Raw genomic sequence first — 19,658 nt, forward strand, 5'->3', positions numbered from 1 at the left:
GTGTGTGTGTGTGTGTGTGTGTGTGTGTGTGTGTGTGTGTGTGTGTGTGTGTAACTCCAGAATCTTGGAACAAACATGGCAGACGCCAGGACTGTTGATAATCCTAAATTCTTGATATCCTTATTACTCTTAGATTTAAATGATGATGATCAATTGCCCTTACTTTCAGTGTTAGCCTGTTTAATTTTGTTGATAGGCACTCTCATTTGAGTTTAAGTGAATTGTGATTTTATTTTTATAGCTAGATAGATAGACAGACAGACAGATATACTGTGATCTATGAAGAAAAATATATGTGAATCAGCAGTTTGGCATATTTTCCCAACAAAACTTACTTGTCAATGAATATAATTTGCATCCATAATTTTCAGCCTCTTTCCTACCCCTCCCCGATCATGTCTGTCTGTCTGTCTCTCTCTCTCTCTCTCTGTCTCTTTCTCCATATGTGTATGTATATCCTCCCCCCTCTCTTTCCTTCTTTTCTTCTCTGCCCCTCTTCCCATGGATTTAATTATTTCTGTGTTCCTGTTTCATAAATATATCTATCCAGCCCCAATCTCTTCACTCCTGAATTACCAGTTGCCTATTAGTATTTCAAGCTGGATATCCCAGAGAATTCTCAAACTTGGTATTTCCAAAACAGAACTCATTATGTTTGCCTCCTAATTAATACCCACTCTTTTCTTAAACTTTCTAATGTCTCTCAAAAGCAAAGACTATTTGTCTATCTTTCCAGCTTCATTGTACTTTTTTACTCCCCTGCCCCCCTCCCATTCTGCCATCTACCCCAGTGTGTTCTCCCATTTCTCACCCTTGACTGTCCCTCTCCCTTCTCTTGGCCTTTGCACTCTGGTCCCCATGCCTGATGTGTACTGTCTGCTAACCCCTGCTTCATAGACTCCAAAGCACAACTTTCTCTTTAAAAAAACTAAACTTTTCTTGATTGCCCCCCTCCCTCACTTTGTTGTATTTTTTTGTATATGTTCTCTTTAAACTTATCCTGCATGTACCTGTATACTGTACTCCCCACTCTCCAGTAAAATGTAAACTACCTGAGAGTAGGGATTGTTTCATTCTTTCTCTTTTTATCCCCCCTAGCACATACTAGTCCCTGAATAAATGCTTGTTTATTGATTGAGTGATATGTTCTCACGTGCCGTATTTTTGGAGAACATGCAAAAACCCAGCAGAATCTCTGTTATAAAAACATCCTCTTTTCCCACCTGTTTCCAAAGGTTTGTTGTTGCTGACTATTGATTTTGCTTCTCCCTGCCCAGTTCCCCTCCTCACTCACGGTCCAGCCAAGCCTTGGCAATTCTACTTTCTTCATCTCCCAGTTCACGGTTGCCACCCTGTTTCAGGCCTTTATCACCTCTCACTTTAAACTATCATCACCAAACATCAACAAGCATTTATTAAGCGTTTCCTGTGTGCGGGCACTGTACTAGGTAGTTTACAATTTTTGTCTTACTTGCTCTTCACAACCCTTGGCAGTTGTTCTCTGGTCATGTCTGACTGTCACTTCATTGGAGGTTTTCTCAGCAGAGATACTAGAGTGGTTAGCCATTTCCCTCTCCAGCTCATTTGACAAATGAGGAAACTGATGCAAACAGGGTTACATGACTTGCCCAAGGTCACACAGCTAGTAAGTGTCTGAGGAAGAATTTGAACTCAGGAAGATGAGTCTTTCTGACTTTAAAACCCAGTACTCTATCCACTGAACCACCAACTCCTTGAATTCATTGAGTACCAAAATATATTGGCAGAGTCCCCTCTTCTACCTTGTTGGAGGGAGGAATTGCTAAGTCTTTCAGCTTTAAGACTTGCATCCTCATTTAGAAAGAGGGGGAAAAATGTATTTGTATTCTGGTTTAGTTTATTTAGTTTTATCTAGTTTATTTTACTTTAAATACAGATTTTTTCTAGACATGCTTATAATACATTCTATGGATTTTTAGCCTAATATCTTCATCTGATAAATGTCAGTGTCAGTGGAAAATCACTCTTTCCTTGCTGCCTTCACATTGAACCATAGGAAACGGTCATTTAAAAATTGCTGTTCATTCCTTTTCCTCATCAGTGCTATGCCTTTTGTTGGCAGACGAATGTGTGCTGTTTTAGGTAGCTCCTGTGTGGGTGAAGGGAAAACCCATAAAAAAAATTACGTGTGTGTGTTTGGACTAAGAAGGAGGAGAGAAGTCAGGAAAATGCATTTACAGAAACATACTCCTGAATTACTCTCATTATAATAACCCATTTGGTGTCATAGCGTGACAGATTATAAACACTTACATCTAGTCTCAACTCAAGACAGATTTAAATAAAGTACTTCTGGCTATTGTGCAGGTCAGTGTGTTTAAATAACAAACCCCCAAATCATGCTTTTGACATTTAAAAGAGAGAGAAAATATTGTCATTCTGTAGACCTGGCACAGATAAGCAGAGGGCAATTTGGCCAGTACACTGTGATTTGTGAGTGCAGCCTAACACAGTCATTTTCACAGTGTGCAATCAGTAGCTACCTTAGCAATGTGTCAGCATAACAACAACAAAAATTCTTTTAAAATGTTTACCCCAATTACCCCCCTGAGATACTTCCTTGCATTTACCGCTGCAGCCATTGTAGGTTAAGGTTCTGGAGAATCAGGGCAGCAGTAATTTATTACAAAAGCCATATAGGCCTAAAGACCCACTGGAAATGAAAACCTAATGTTCATAACCCAAAGGGTCAAGCTACAGCATATGCTGCTTTTGAAAGAGCGTGTTTTGTTTTGAGAGAGGTACTTTTTTGGTTGTTGGTTGGGTTTTTAATTTGGGGTGGGGGGATGTTTGTTTTGTTCTTCTTCTGTTGTCTTTCCTTCCCCCTCCCTACCTTCCACCCCTCAATCATACCTCAGTTAGATTCTTTGATCCCTAATGAGAAAATTAACTGTGATCTACTGGGCTTTCTTGTATCCGTTTTTAGGATTTTGGTTGTTACTATAGTTAGGAGATTTTGGTCTACCCCACAGATGAGAATCACATCTGTAAACTAGCTAATGTGTAATAAAGTAAACTTAGCAGCCTTCTGAAGTTGGGATGAATAAGAAGCTTTTCATCTTGAGTCACATAAATCACCCATTGCAGCAGTGATCAGTAAGGCCCTGAAGTGCTCAGTTATTCCCAGAGGTCATGTTTCCTTCCATAAAATAATTTGCTCCCAATTCCTAAAACTCAGCACTTTGTGCTATATGGTTGTCGTTTGTTGTCTTCTGTTGTGCCCCCTTCTTGTTTCTTCACCATTGCCAATAATTTTTTTGGCAAACTCTTCAAAGGCTATATTTATCAGCAGGCATTTTTATTGATAGTGGTCAGTTGGCCCTTTTCTCCATTTTCATCTGGGATTGGCCCACAGGAATCATTGGGGGTTAGAGACATATACTTTTCCCAGGAGGAATTGTTTCCTACTATGTGCCTAAGAATCATCCAAATCAAAGGACAAACTTCATTCCTGAAAAAAAGATTGACAAGGATTTAATAAATAATTTTATTTTCACTCCCCATTACCCATCTACCACCATGCCCCTGATATACTCTTGAAAAGGATACACACACATACACACAAGAATCAGTACCCAGTTTTCCTTGCCATTATACAGCATTGTCTCCCATTTCTAGAGGATGTCCCACCTCACGGTCACCAAAGGGAGCAAAGCTTACTTATGACTGTAGTCTTCAGTGGATGCTAACTGTAGCCCACAACTGGTACATACCACAGACTACCAAAAAATTTTTATTAATCTTGTATCTAGTTTAATGGTTCTAAATAATTCTTTTATACTGGTATTTTTTTTCCTCAAAATGATCAAATTATGTTAAATGAATATAATGGGAAAATTAAACTTAGTAAGTATAGAGGATTTTTAATGTCATTATTTAGTAGGAGAATGTGTCGGCAGTTCACCACCCCCACCACCACCACCACCCCCTCAAAAAAAAAAAAAAAGAAATAGGCCTGACCCTGCAACGGGGTAACATGGTGGCATAAATTTCTTCTCTTGTCCAAACAGCAATTAAGACTCTTTTTTTCCCCTCTCCTCTTCCACCTTCCCCTCCTTTTATTAAGTTGTAAATCCTAATGAAATGCTTCAATAACAAAGCAAAAGAATGAGAAGATTTCTAGAGGAGTCTGGCTTGTAATGTGCTGAGGTATTTGAAACGGAAAAGAGGCAGTAAGAGTTGAGCCTTGTGAGAATGTTATTCAACTTTGGGAGATGATCAAATGAAGTCCAAGCCAAAGTTCAGTCATGTGGTGAGATTTATTAAATATGGAATAAAACTGGAAAAGGGATGAATTCCTTTTAGCAGTTATGTTTGGAATGCCCACCTCAACAACATACATAGCAACACCAGATCTTGCCTGTTTTCTTTAGCATACTAAATGATCCTGTGGGCAGCTTCTTTTCTCTGTAGTGCTGGTGATTGAAGGACCTTATTAGTAGATACACTTCAGCTTCTGTTGTTAGAGCACTTCAACATAGGGAAAATACTTCGCACATTCCACTGGGATAAGCAAGTCCCCCACCTAGCCCATCCTTTGGAAACGGGAGCAGCAGACTGTAGTGACATGGAAATTGACCTAGAAAACTTGCTAGAAGATCAACCTTCCTATTTACAAACTTGGGGCAGAAATTTCATTCTAATAGTTTACCATCCAGATTACCTTAAACACTCTATTTTAGATAGATGAATATTTATAGATATGCTATATGTAATTATATATTTGTAGATATGTTATATGTATGATTACATGTTATGTGTGCGAGCATATCTATAACATCAATAAATATATAATTGCCTTATAACCAGATAAATAATTTATATTACATGTTTATATTATATAATTTTATATGAGGTTGTATAATTTGATCCTCACAATAATCGTAGGAGATGATAGTTTTTAACTAAGGTTTAGAAAGATGAAGGGACTTGCTTTCAAGGGAATTCTGTTTTTTATTATAGGAACCAGGATATAAACACAGGTCTTTTGACTCCTGGTTTATTGTTCTTTAGTATTCATTGTTCAGTACTTACCAGCACTCACTATAATCAGCAGGCATTTTATAAATAAGGAAACTGAGGCCTGGAGAAGTTAAAATGACTTCTCCAAGGTCACACAAGTGGCGAAATGCCCTTCGTTGTAAAGTGAGAGAGGTCTCCCCTTCTGCTGCAGTACTTTTCCTCACCCTGCCCCCACCTCGGGAGCTGCTGATGTTATAAGTCTTCATCCAGAATCCAGCCCTTTCCTTGGAAAGCTCAATGCTTGGGGCTACTATTAACAGCATAATTCAATTACTTTATGGATTCAGAAGAATTTTACAGGCTAGCCAGGGAACATAACCCTTATTTATGGCATTGTCTTTGTAGGGGAAATGTGTCCCAAGTTCCGACAACTAATTTACAAATGAACTTTTGGAACACACCCCATTCATTCCTAAATTGAGGACTTCATGTACACCATTCATTTCCTTAAGAAAAACAGGAGGTAAATCCTAAAGCATACCATTTTGCTTTATTTTAGGACAGCTGCTTAAACAGTATATCGACCTTCTTTGAATAAAAACATCCAAAAAGCAGACCAAATATTTTTGAGTTAACTCCAAAACCAACACAATGATGCTCTGACCTTAAGCGTATAGAAGTGTTTAGCAGCTGCTGTGAAACATATTTATAAGTGTTTAGTGACCTGGAGGTTAATCAAAATGAGTTCGGTGATCTCAGCTCAGATCCTAATGGATTGTAGTTTGGATTATTCCACTGAATCAGCACAGTTTGTCACAGTCAGGCCATCTTTAATCAAAGAAGCTTATCAATGGAGTTGAGGGAAAGAAGTAGAACTGACTCATTTCTTCCCAGACTCCTCCCTAACCATCCTCTCAGCTCCCTAACATCGTCATTCTTTAGTCATCACTAAGCAGCAGTTAGTAAAAGACTGATTTTTTTTTTTTAACAATACTTTGGAAAAGAAAATAAATTTGAAAGGTTTGCAAAAATCACGAATTTTAAAACACATAGCAGAACCCTCAGTTTTCCAGAATTTTACTCATTGTCATGGGTTTTGTTTTTTGGGCAACAAATGGTCTGCATCATTTTAACTTTTATTACAGTCTAGAAATGTAAATGCTTCGGTTAAAATTAAATGGAGGCATCAGCGCGCAGACACTAGCTTTTAAAACCTAGTTTATCCTGATGGCTATCAATAGCATTTTTTTAATTGTTTACTTTTACAGAGGAAGAGGCACCAATTGCTATCTTCATCTTTCATTTTTGTGCTTTAATTTCTGAAGATTCTGTCACATCAGCTCTATTCGTGAGATAAAATGATACTATCCAAAATTTGAAGTTTGGGTTTGTTTTTTTTTAAGATCCACTATTTACATAAGAAAAGCTTGACTACTATGCTAGAACCTTTTAAAGTTGTTGCCGCATGGCCATCATCTTTCTTTTGGCTTTGTAATTTTTCCTAAGGGAGTTGTACCACTGTGCAATTTAAATTCCTTTTCCCCCCCACATCTCATTATAAGCAGTCAGAGAAATGACACTCTACAATAGTGTCTCCTTCATATCAAAGAATACCCTTTGCCTTTTTACACAGGGAAGAGAAGCTTGTCTTCAACAGAGCAAAGGACAAAATAACTTTTTTAGGGGGGAAACAGAGACAGAATGAGATTTGGGTGATGGGATAAAATTTAGATAATACCAATGGACTGCTATTTAGGAGAAATTTATAGAAAAGTAGAAGAAACCATTCCCACTCATAATTCTGCTCAAAAATGCTGAAAATCAAATGCTTTTACTATATAATTTCTAAGTGTTAAAGTTAAATCATCAGAATTACATTTTTTTTTCTTTAAGAAAAAAGTTATCTTGGAAATAAATATCCTTGTGTATTACATCTGAAAATCTGTAAACATGGCAAATAAGCACATTGTAGAGAAGGTCAAAAATTAATTTCTCAAAATAAGTCCTTTTCTTCTCTGAGGAGGGGCAGGGTTTTCAAGAGGCTACTCAGTAGTTGTAATACAGAATCAGATGGGTTTGTCTTAGTTTTTAATAGAACTTGGTTTGTTTTGCTTCTGACATTTTCTTCTGATTTTGCATCTCCCCTTTCCTTATTTTTCTCTTGTCCATTCTTTCTCATTCTGAACATCCTGAGACACTTAATAACTGACATGTAAAGATTCAATAACGATTATCCTCAAAAACTTTGTGAGGTAGATATTAGTGCAAGAAATGGTCTATTTTATAGATAAAGAAACTGAGATATATAGAAATTAAGTGATTTACCCAGCGTTACATAGGTAGTGTGTTTTGGAACCTGGATTTGAACTAGGGTCTTCTGACTTTGAGAACCATTCTTTTTCTTAAAACTTACCTATTTATATCACTTGTATGAAGAAATCTGATTTAAAATTTCGAAATACTTAATAAAACTTGCTAGTTACCAGTAGGTTTCCTCCCCACCCACCCCTTCCTTCATCGCTGCTGTGAGAACGTAGAGGTCAGAATTCTGCTCTCATTTCTGCAGTAGGTGGATTGTCGTGGAAAGCCACATTGTTAAACTTCTCTGTTGTATTTGACAAGACATGTGTTATCAACATGCATGTTGTTGTGTCTGTGCTCTCTTTTATAGGCAAGGCAGTTTTCCTGGCATGAATCAAAGTGGACTTATGGGCTCAAGCTCTCCTTACAGCCAGCCCATGAACAACAGTTCCAGCCTGATGAACCCACAAGCCCCTCCTTACAGCATGACCCCCAACATGGTGAATAGTTCAACAGGTAATAATGTGCAACACTATGTATGGTTATTGAAGGTAGTACTCCCCTTTAGGAAACTCCCAACCTTTTTTTTTTTAAGCAACTTTGTAGGTTTCCCAAACATATATAAAAAAAGACATAAGAAATTGGATCTTTTGATGACTTGAAGAAAATCCTACGTCTCCACATTTGAGAAATCTAAACAATGAAAACATACATCTGGGAAGCAAACAGAACCTTTTTAAGACTAGTGGGTCTAAAATTTAATTAATGTTTCATAAATTACTTGTTTATGGTTTTATTCATGTCTTTTAGCTAGGACAGTTTATCAGAAACTAAGTGGATATACTTTCTAAGTTCTCTTCTCCTTTGACAAAATTTAAACTGCTACAGAAACTTATGGTGGACTTCCTCCATAATAAGACCCGTGCTTATGTCATGTGTCATTTAGGAGAAATACATTTAAAAATTCTGCTCCTGAAGAGTTATTGAAGGACCAAATAGGGACAGGAAAAAAAATTTATTCTCAATTCAACCCATTTGAATTTCTAAGTTCTGAATTTTAACATTAATTATAATTAATATATAATTATATAAGTAATTAATATAAGAAGATAAATTCTTTCAGTCAGGTGAAATGTAGAGTTTCTAATCTGTTTAGCAAAACCTCTACAAATCATAATACATTTGAAGTTCTAAACCACTCCCTTCAACCACCCCATGCTTACTACTTGTGGATGAAAAGCATTTTTATTCTAGATATATGAAGGTTCACTGCATTTCAACTGTCAATGATATTTTGTACTTTGAAAGATCACATTGTTGGATGGTATTAATTCTCCTTGTAGGTGACAAATTGCAACTCAACCTGCTGTTAACTTCACTGTGCTTTGTAATATGCCAAAGAAAAACATGGTGGACTTAAAGGTTGAAGTTTCTTAGAATTCACTTTCTTTCACACCTTTACCTTCCAGGCTGTTTCTGATAGCCACACAGAAAGGGAAAGAGAATGGACAGTGAGCTCCCACCATGATATATCCCACCTAAAGTATTGTTTTCAAAGGTCTAATTGTGTTACTGAGTGATTTCTTCTTTAAATGTTTTGTCTTAGTAGAAATGAAAGAATGAAACCTACTCGTCAAACCAAAAATGTTAGGTTTTAGGTTGTTTTTGTTTTTTTTAATAAATAGGCCTTTATTAACATTAAACAGGAGGGCATTTGTTTGTCCCAGAAACATATTTTTGCATTTGAGATGGAAAGTGAAAAACTATTGAGTAGTGGCCCGTTGAAAAAGGTTTACTTTTCTCTCTACTAGTGCTGTCCCAGGTAATGTCGTAGTTGGATTTTGTCGTTATATGTTTTGTCTGGCTTGCTGAAATAAAATTACTTCTGAGCATTGAAACTGCACTATAAATTCTGATGTGCTATTAACAGTAGTCATTTTCCCCCTTTTTTCTTTGGCCCCCAGAGCCACAAAAATAACCCACAACAAACAGATGGCACAGTGCCCTGCCTAAGAAGATTTATGTATTCCTAAGGAATAACCAGTTTAAAGGAAGATTCACAGAGAGGGGTGGTTTTTTTTTCCTCCTGTTCAGATAATTCAGCCATTCGTTATTTCATACAGAGGAAATCTGTTCAATGCAAGGCCATTTATCCTCCCAGTCTTTTGTATGGGATAGTCATACACTTTTTATTGCATTGTGCATCTTGAAATATTGGATTTTTAATAATTTAAACATTTATCAAATTTTTTTTGCCTGCCCATTGGTGCAGTTTTGTTCCAGCTTTATTAATTCAAAGGCTACCTGATGGAAAGCAGAGTAATTATAAGATGTACCAGAAGTATTATGTGTTTAACATTTCCTGTGTATCTCTGTATACATTCTTGGATGTGGATTGTGTTGAAATTTCTGAGAGAGAACAGAAAGGACAAAAAGAAACTTGGAACATACACTGCAAATGTTACTTTTGATTAAGAAATGTACATAAATTCTGTTAATGGGGGACAGAGATTAATTCTTCCAATCCCAGAATGGCAGAAATCAGTACATTATTAGTCTTTTTGCCAAAGGCACAAGGAGATGGGCTGTTTATGATAGCAGAAAAGCAGTTTCCGTTTCAAAGGGCACATTTAAAGAAAGGAAGACATACCCAAATGACAACTGGGACCAGAAGTAGGATTTTCCTGGATAGTGGCTTAGGGGACTGACACTCCAGCCATCTCTTTGCTCAGTAAAAACAAATGTGCTTTAGATAGTGTACAGGACGGGGGGAAAAAAGCCTCTTGTGTAGTGACAAATTGTTACAGGCTTCAGTGAGCAAGTAATTATTTAAATAGAGTCGGTGTGAGTACAAATGTGACAACTATTTCTTCACTTATAATGCCAGAGGGAGAAGGATAGTAAGCAGTAGGGAATTTTCCCCCCTATAAAGGAGATATTTTTACCATTTGGGGGAGAAAAACCACAATTGTTAATAATCAAGACAAAATTGTTAGTCCTTTAAACCTTGTTAAATACAACCTTGTGTAGCATTTACATTGATTCGTTTCTATTTATTTGTTTCTAATTTTATAGTGTTCATTAATTGAAGTCTTGTCTGAATATAAGCTATCATCTTAAATTAAGTTCTATCTAAATTCCACAAATATAGTTCCCATCTGTGGTTCAGCACTTGGCACTCCAAAAGTCACCTTATGTACCAAGTAGAACATGCTTTCATCTTGGTGACTTACAATTAGCAAATAAACAAGTAGCGCGCACTTTCATCATGGTAACTTACAGTTATGAAATAAACAGTATTGTAGCTGAGCCGTCTTCTGGTGTGGAACCACATCCCTCATACCTTTCAATGCATTGAATCTCATCACTTACTAAAGCGTTTTTCAGATCTAGACATGACTTAAAATGTTGAATGACTTAAGTCACCCTCTGTTAGAACTCAAATTTGGAATTCTATCATCGTATCTATGGTGTCTGGCTCAATAGGCTTCCTGCAGTCATGGCCACTAGCTGTGCACACCCAGAGACCCTTCTTTTCTGGTGCTTATCATACACTCTGAAATAAGAGTCTGTTAGTAGGACATGAATCTCTGAGAGGCGCATAATGATTTTCATCTTAAAGCTGCCAAGTTTCTCTTGTAAAGGACTATGGTGGTCGCCAGGTTATTTTTCCAAGTAGTTTGCTATCTCACCCCCTCTCAAAAAAAAAAATAGAAAGAAAAGGTGCTTGATGAAAAATGAACTTCAGTACGAAGGTAAACCACTTGATTAAACATGGGGATGAAACCTCTTACCCCAAGGGGAAAGTAAATGTGCTGATACATGGAGTATGTTAGTGTAGAAAAGAAGAGAGGCTTTTTCCAGTGCCTGCTGATCCAGTGAGAGAGAAATTTTTCTCCAGGGCTATCCTGGTTTCTTTGTAAGCAATACATTAGCTTTAGACGATGTTACTTTATATTTGCCACATAAAAATAGATGAGAGGTATATAGGCACAAAGACAGGCCCTTTCTGTGTTTTCACAAAGAAGGAATAAAATATTTTTGCAGAGTATGGTATGTTGTATTATTGTCCATGAAAAGAAAAGAATGGTCTCTGTATTTCCGGGCCTGTTTCACCATCTTTAGGGAATGCTGTTGTAGCCTTGAAGGGGAATCATGGGAGCTGGGAAGGAATGAATGTTTAGCTTCAGTTTTACTCATGTCTTATATTCTTTATGGTCTTTTTGAATATATTAAATCCAGTGTGGAATAGCTACTTTAGGACCTTGACCCACACTTTCTTTATGAAATCATTCTAGCTCTTAAATTTCAGTGGTAGAGCCAGAGGCTAGTACTTGAAACCCAGTCACTGAATGCATATGGCACTTTTCTGCAGTCACAGAATTTTTACTGTCCTTTTTAATGCATGCATTTTACATACTAGATTACTTGTTTCGATAGTGTAAGGGGGAATGGTGCCTTGATTTAACACACCTTTGTAATGGTGGTGGTCTTTCTCTTCTGGGAAAGGGGTAAAACAGTTCCCCTGGAGTACCATTGCCCTAGGAACCTTAAGGATGTTTGCAGTGACTCATTGAGAATTCTGGTAAGAAGTCACGAATAAGCATTTCAGTAGAAAGCACTTATGGAATCCACAGTTAGGAAAAATCATGTTATATCCATTGCACAAAAATACAATTTGCATTTCAAGGCAGGTTTACTAATTTTATGACTCAATATCCAAAATTAAACTGCATTCTAGTTCATTCCTCTCAAAATAAGAAATTGGGACAGCTGGAATATTTTGATAACCTTTTAACTTACTGTTGTAAGCATAGTAAAAGGCAAAGAAAACCTGGGGAAACTCAGATCTAAAGTAGATATTTTAATTAATCAGTCTATGCTTACTTAAATTGTTTTTATGTCATTGTGATTTAATATATAGACATAATTTATGGCAAATAGTGACATGTTTCAAATTTTATAATTGGTTGATGTTGAAAGAATGAGGTTATAACCTGAGAAAAAACTAGACTTGTTGAAGGAAGTGCCTCCACGACCTTACCCCCTGTAAAAGTCTGGTATTAAATTTACTGCCCTTTATATGATTTCCATTCAGTGAATAAGTAGCAAGGCCATCTTTTACAGTACACTTGGACACATTTAAGCCTCTCCTCCTGCATAGTCACTCTGCCTTTTTCTTCCTCCCACAAAAAAGGGTGTTTCTTTAATGTACAGACTTAACTAATTCATACCCTGCTAGACCCCCCAGAGATAGTTCCCGAAGGACAAAAATGCACAAAAGCGATCCACTGCTCAGAACAGCCAGGCTTCTTGGTGTAATATCACTCAGCTGCTTTTTTGAGGTTTCACACACATTCACAAAAATAACAGCATTTTTAGCTGATCCCAATAGATTTTTCTCTGCAGCTGCAGCACTTGAAAAAGCTTTTTGTTCCAGTTCTTAAAGTCTCTAAGTATTGAAAGTAATTTGGAAGGGGGGAAAAAAAAAGAAAAATATCTCAATTATGATTTGTGTGTGTTGTGGTGATGACTTTAAGCACTGACGGGGCTGCAAATGGGCTTTGAAAAAGAAGCCCACATAGCCATGGAAAATATAGGCCGTTCAGAGCTGAATATTGAACATGCCGTTGTAAACTCTTGTGGCACGTGGCTGGGTAGGTTTTTTGGCAGACCTATGGTCTCAACCTGCAGTGATGCTAAAGATATTAGCAAATTAGCACCAGAAAGCTTGCCAACTTATTCACCAGAGTCCTGCTCACTCTCTCACTGCTGTAATTAAAACTAATTATTTTCTAAAACATAGTAATACATGAATATGTGCAATAATCATTTTGTAGTGGGCAATCTGTGAAGCAGTTTAAGGTTTGTTGTTTTTGTTTTTTCTTTTCCTTTTCTTTTTTGGCACATCCTACTGTATGTGTGCTGCCTGCTTAGGACCAACCTTGCCTTTTGCATAGAGTATGGAGTGTCCTCTGCATTCGCACTCAGGTTTATTTCTTTTTAAGTTTCATCCTCTTGTTATTCTCTTGTCTTCCTCTTTCTTACTTTCCTCTTTCACACCTTTGGTTTGGTGGTCTCCTATATGGTCCCAGTAGCAACCCAGTTTTGTACAGTTGGTTTTCACAGTGAGGTCCTTAGGGATTCAGCTGTTATTCCCCAGACACCTATATGGCTTCATTGTTTGGTTCCACTTTTTCCTTTATAAAGAATATAACAAAATAAACCCGCCTTTTACCCTAGAAATATCAGTTTGTATTTGTGTCTTCTGTCGGTACTAGGCAATTCTGACAGGATTAAATTCCATCCATGGAGTGGTAAAGTCTAGATGAATATTATTGAGTTCTGTGACCCTGTTATTGGTAGAGGTTCCCTGTAATGTGTATTTTGTTTGTTGAGCCTTATACTAGTCTGAGTATGAGCCTATTTCATTGGTCTCTTGGGAAGTAGTTGGGGAGTGGTAAGCAAAGGTACCAAATTTTACCATTAGCCACGGTAAAAAAAAAAAAAAAATCTTTTTTTTTTTCTTTGAAAAAAACACTTGTGTTTGCTCCTTAATTGTAACTGATATTATGCAATGTAGCAATATAGAAGTTGAATTATTATGGAATGTGATGTTACAGTAGTTAATTTACTTAATTATATTTTCTTTTTTTTATATACAGCAAATAACCACTTTTACTCCTTCCCACTTCAAATTCCCTCCCCCAAATTGAGAACAAATGAAAAACAAAACCCATGACAAACACAAATTTCCCTATTGGTTATGTCCCCCAAAATATCTCTCACTTCATTCTGAGACCTTTACTTTTCTGTCAGGAGGTGGGTGGATATTTCATCATTAGTCCTGGAATTGTGGTCAGTCGTCATAATGATCACAGTTTGTTAGTCTTTTAGTCTTTTGAAGTTGTTGTCTTTATATAGTAGTTCATTTTAAAATCTTCCATTCTCCAAGTATGTAACACCCATAGTCTCTCCAGGATTTTACTACTTTAAAAGGTTTAAGAAAATCTTTGTTTAGTATTTTGTTTTGTGTCTAGCTGTGGCGTATTCTTTCTGTTGTTATGACTGTGAAAGAAAAGGATAGATGGATGGATAGGTAGAGAGATAAGTAGATATAATTTGGTCTTTAGCATGCAAAGACAATACCTTATTCTTGTCTGCTATAATATAGTACTATTTTCGTTTCAAGGATACATGTTTTGCAATGTTACATATTTTTTACTTCTTCAGGGGAAGATGGCGTGCCCCGAACTTCACTTCCCAGCATACATTAGCAGACTACACTAGCAAACCATCTGTATAATTCTAAACTTTTTCTCCCGTTTTCGATTAGCATCTATGGGTCTTGCAGATATGATGTCACCTGGTGAGTCCAAATTGCCTGTGCCTCTCAAAACAGATGGTAAAGAAGAAGGCCCTCCTCAGGCTGAGAGCAAGTCAAAGGTATTCCTTCCTCTTGTGCACGTGGTGTTGGTTTGGCCGAGCAGGGGGCTGCCATGTTGTCCTTTCTTCTCTGGATCTGGCCTTTCCCTTTTTGTTTCCTTTTTATTTCTTTCTCTCCTGCATGTCTTTTCCATTTGTGTGCAACCTATTTGTTTTCTACTTTTTTTTTCATGGTGTGGATCTGAAAGTTACTAGTTCTTATGGCATTTAACTCATGGGGGAGGAGGGAATAGGGAGCAACTAGAGGAAAAAGCGCTTGGGAGTTGGGGGGTGGGGGAAAGAAGGGATCTTGCCTGGTTTCGAACTTGCAGCCATTTTTCTCTGCCTTTAGTTTATAGCTTCCTGTTTTGGCCGCCTCAGCAGCAACAACATACTTAATATTTTGCTTTCCCACCTTATTTGATAAATAAGGTGAACAGCTTTTTTTTTTTCTTTCTTTCATAAGGGGAAACCCATGCTTAGCATTCCATGTTAGCTTGAAGTAAGCATGGTGGCTTTAGTGGACCTTATCCAAGCATCCAGCAAACTTACCAAGTTATACTAATTAAGAATGTTGTTTTAATACCTTATATGTGTATGTGTCTGTGTCTGTATATGTCTCTCTTTATATATACATATTATATATAAAAATTGGTCAGTCTGTTTTACTGGATGTACTTTTTTGTTATTTTAAATAAAGTTTGCCCTGCCTTTGTCATATTTTTTTTTTATTCCTCTACCACAGGATAGCTACAGCTCTCAGGGTATTTCTCAGCCCCCAACCCCAGGCAACCTGCCAGTCCCTTCCCCAATGTCCCCAAGCTCTGCTAGCATCTCCTCATTTCATGGAGATGAAAGTGATAGCATTAGCAGCCCAGGCTGGCCAAAGACTCCATCAAGCCCTGTAAGTGAAGTGGCTCTGGCTTTTGTTTTGGTTTTTTTGGGGATTTTTGGTAATTAAGTCTATTTTAATGCTTGCTTGTTTGTTTGTTTCATTTTTTAAAAATTACAGTATTTATCCATGAAAGGATTATATTTACTTATAATATATTGTTAATGAAAGAATAAGTTTATGTGCATCATAAAAGTTTGAATTCTGATAGTTAAGTAGTTGTCATAAGATGCAAGCATTTGTCTCATGATTCACCTCTGTACAAAGCATGCTGAATGTGTTTATAAGGAGAATCCTTTTTTTGTTACTGGGTCCAAACTCCTTCACACAAGTGACTTCATTAAATGTTCGGTTCATTGTGCACTTAGAGAAGGTTTCTAGAATGAGGTATTTCTTCCGTTATAGGAGAACTAATAACAACCATGGTGTAAATTACAAGCTCGGCATCTGAACTCAAGTCCTTTATGGGCAGTTCAGCCTCTGAAACATCTTATTTCCAAATTGCCTATCTGAAAATGCAAATATTACAATCTTGGGGCACAGCTTAGCATAATATCAGTTGTGCATTGTTTCAATCCATTTGTCTGAAATGAACAAAAAGGCTGGGGAAAAGTTAATGCATGTGTATTTTTAGAATGCTACTTTTTAGATGAATAATGTTTATGTACATTAGAATCGGGTTAGGTAGAAAAATTTGTATCCTGCACAGCAATGCAAATATCCTTGGAATTAAGCAGTGGTTGTCAGATGAAATACAAAGAACATAAATGTTAATGTTAATTTCAAGGGAATTTTTTTTTTAAGTTTAAATATTCATTTGGCCATGGGTAAGTCTAGGGCAATTTTTTTCTCAATAGAAAAATTAATTTTGTGCCCTTTCTAAAAGAATAATAGTTCTGTTATAACATTTTATTTTATATTCATATGAAGAATAAGAAAGCACTTTAAAAAACTTTAACATGCAATTACCTTATGAAAAAGTCTTAATTAACACACTAATTTTTGTATGGAGAGCACAGCTCATGAAGAACGTCTTGGAGATGATGAAGAATCTTAACTGTAGATTCTGGCACTCTAGTCAAAACCCAGAATGGAGGCTGCTATTAATTATCCCATTAAGTGATTTAGACAGAGTTGAAGGTTAAAGGAGTTGATTGTTCCAGAACATGTTTATGGAATTCACATGGAGCTTCAGTGTAATCAGCATTTTCCTTTTTAGAAGAAGGAAGAGATGGCCATACTCTTGGTCGCCTTGTCCACAGTGACATTGTTTCATTTCCCAAATAATGGAGAAAAAATGGTCTTTAAACCTCCTAGTGAAAACTGATAGGAAGGGAGAAGAGTGCACCTCCTTAATTTTGATGTCTTTGTGTTATTCGCTTTGAGTCTCAGAAGGCAGTCAACATTGTGTTTTGTTTTTCCGTCTTCTCCCCTTTCCTTTTTTTAAAAAAAAAATATTTTAGAATCAATAAAACTGTAAGCTTTAAAATGGAATGTATACTTTATTTTTTAAGAAGTTGATCTAAGGCATGAAATCAAGAAGTTCAAGATGATAGCTTTATAGACCAAATAGTTAATAGAATATACATAGATCGAACTCTGTGTTCAGTATTTACCAGCTCCTCCTTAATAGAAAGCTTAATGTACTATTACTTAATAGTTCTAGCGTCCCCATACAGGAACACTGGGGTGAAAATGAATTAAAAACCACAATTTTATCCTGCAGTCCTAAGAATACTAAACAATTGCTTGAGGTAATGTCTTGTATCTATAAAATGCTTTTTCAAAATACATTTCCTTATATTATTCACACCAATGCCACAAATTATTACTGGTTATAAGGGTTTATAAGAGAATTATTTGCCCTAGTGGTACATAAAAAGATCTGAGCAGTGAAGTAAAGGTTCTGTAGTGTAGTGAACTCTGTAGTGAAACCAGGTGAGTGTTCCACACTCACAAAATGCCACTCTTTTGAATGAGATGCTAATTTAAGAAGAGTACCAACGTAGATTATAAATGAAGTGCATAGAATTATCTCTATTATCAAATAATTGCAAATATATACAGTTCATTAGTTCATCAACTGAAGACATTGACCAGCATCTCATGTTTCCATCACCCTTTAGTCTAAATGCAGGACTGAAAATGTAACAAGTGTCAAGATATTTAATGCAATGTAATATAATTAATGCATATTCTAAAAATGAAAATTTTACTTTCACACACACAAATACATCTACACACACCAAAAAAAAATGATCACATGTCTAGGGGAGAGTGCACAAATGTAAGTCTACCTTTAAGAGGTGTTTAAAGTGTTAACAGACTTAATTTATGTTTATAGTCTCTATCCCTCCACCAGAAAAGATTGTAATAATGTCTTACTGTAATTTTTCAGTATCTTCTGGCTTTGCTTCTCCATATCAGGCCAGGTCCTGCAAATGTGAAAGTTTTGTTTGTTTGTTTTTTAATCAAGCCTCTGCAAAAAGACATTAACTATTTCAAGGCATGTGGGTATAATTTAGGGCATTGAAAAAGTAATTTGGTAAATGCTGCATCAATGGCCTAAAAAAAAGTTAATAGTCATCCCAGAAAGAATCTAGTTTGCTTTCCCTGCCTAAGCAGGTAAAATATATTTTATTTATGCCGTGGCTAAAATCCTAGCACCAAAGAGGTATATGTTGAACCCCATCAATTTTGACTTGGATTTCCTCTTTGATTTCCCAAACTGTTGTTTTTATAATGCATTTTTGGTGTGCTGAATCCTTAATGAGTGTAATCGCTAGTCAGTTAAAGAAGCAGACTCAGAGGTGTCAACAGTCACATTATAGTTATTTAGAGAACATTATCTATTCACAGGCTTCAGCCATTTCTTTTATCTGATCATCATAACTCTTTCATAAACATCCTGATAAATTAAGACCAAATATTTTTAATTCTATTTTTACCTGCGTTTCAGTAACATTCATAACATCACATTGATTTCTAGACCAAATTAAATTCACTTTTTAAAATACAAGGACATTTTTATAATGGTGCTATGGAAGGATTTTTACAAGAATTAAAATCTTTTTTAAAAACAACAGCATTTTTCTAATGAAAATCAACATCTTTATGGCATTTTTCTAATCACATAAGAAAAACATTTGATTTACACAAAGTTTATATGGCAGGTTGATATAGGGGGGTAAGATTAACACTAAAAAATTCATAATTGCTTACATTGTATTAAATTACCTGACCTCGTGGTCCCTTTCATGTCAGGATCATACTTTATCCATAGAATGAGATGCTAATCACCTAAAAAAAAAAAAATACACACACAAAAGCCACTCCCTAGTTGGACATTAGAGAAGTCAACTCCTAAACTAGTAGTATATTATTGAAGCTTATGAGCAGTATATTAGTAAAGCTATTTGGGTGACCCATAACTAAAAGCCAACACTTTCATTTCATTGCTTTCATAATCCTTTATCAAGATTTTGAATGGACAAAACCTCATTTGGAATGATCTAGAACAAAAGAATCAAACACAATACAGCCAGAACCAGATTGAAATATAATTGGGAGGGGCGGCTAGGTGGCGCAGTGAATAGAGCACCGGCCCTGGAGTCAGGAGGACCTGAAGGACCCGAGTTCAAATCCAGCCTCAGACATTTAACACAAAAAAAACTAGCCATGTGACCTTGGGCAAGTCACTTAACCCCAATTGCCCTCCAAAAAGCAAAACATATATATATGTAATTGGGAAAGATGACCAAAACAAATAAAAATAGAATAGAATACAGATAATGTTAATATGTGGTTTTTTAGGTCAGTATGCTGCATGTAGCTATCCCTCTATATAAGATCTAGTGGACCCCATTTCTATTTCAGTTGAACATCACTGATGTAGAATTCTCAAAACCAGTTTCTTTCCTGTGGTAATACTGGATTAATATCAGGAACTTACTTTGTTTTACCTTTTAAAAGATACCTTTGGGTAAGCTGTATGGAAAGGTATATAGAAATTGGTGTTCTCTCTTAATACTTACACCAA

General features: G+C 36.3%; 1 protein-coding gene across 7 annotated transcripts in view; it reads left to right on the forward strand.

The window, feature by feature from the left end:
* Nucleotides 1-19,658, forward strand: part of ARID1B (AT-rich interaction domain 1B) — a 214,412-nt gene that overhangs the window by 164,197 nt on the left and 30,557 nt on the right. For 5 of the 7 annotated variants that reach the window (XM_069070297.1, XM_069070291.1, XM_069070294.1 and 2 more), the window contains 3 exons: nt 7,673-7,818; nt 14,639-14,748; nt 15,473-15,631. In XM_069070297.1, coding sequence (XP_068926398.1) covers nt 7,673-7,818; nt 14,639-14,748; nt 15,473-15,631 — 415 coding nt within the window. The remainder of the gene's footprint in view (nt 1-7,672; nt 7,819-14,638; nt 14,749-15,472; nt 15,632-19,658) is intronic. The other 2 variants (XM_069070296.1, XM_069070293.1) reach the window with 1 other exon arrangement.

This window comes from Petaurus breviceps, unplaced genomic scaffold, assembly GCF_028583685.1.
Source record: "Petaurus breviceps papuanus isolate PSGF00001 unplaced genomic scaffold, PetGlider_PUasm1.0 90808, whole genome shotgun sequence".
NCBI lineage: Eukaryota > Metazoa > Chordata > Mammalia > Diprotodontia > Petauridae > Petaurus > Petaurus breviceps.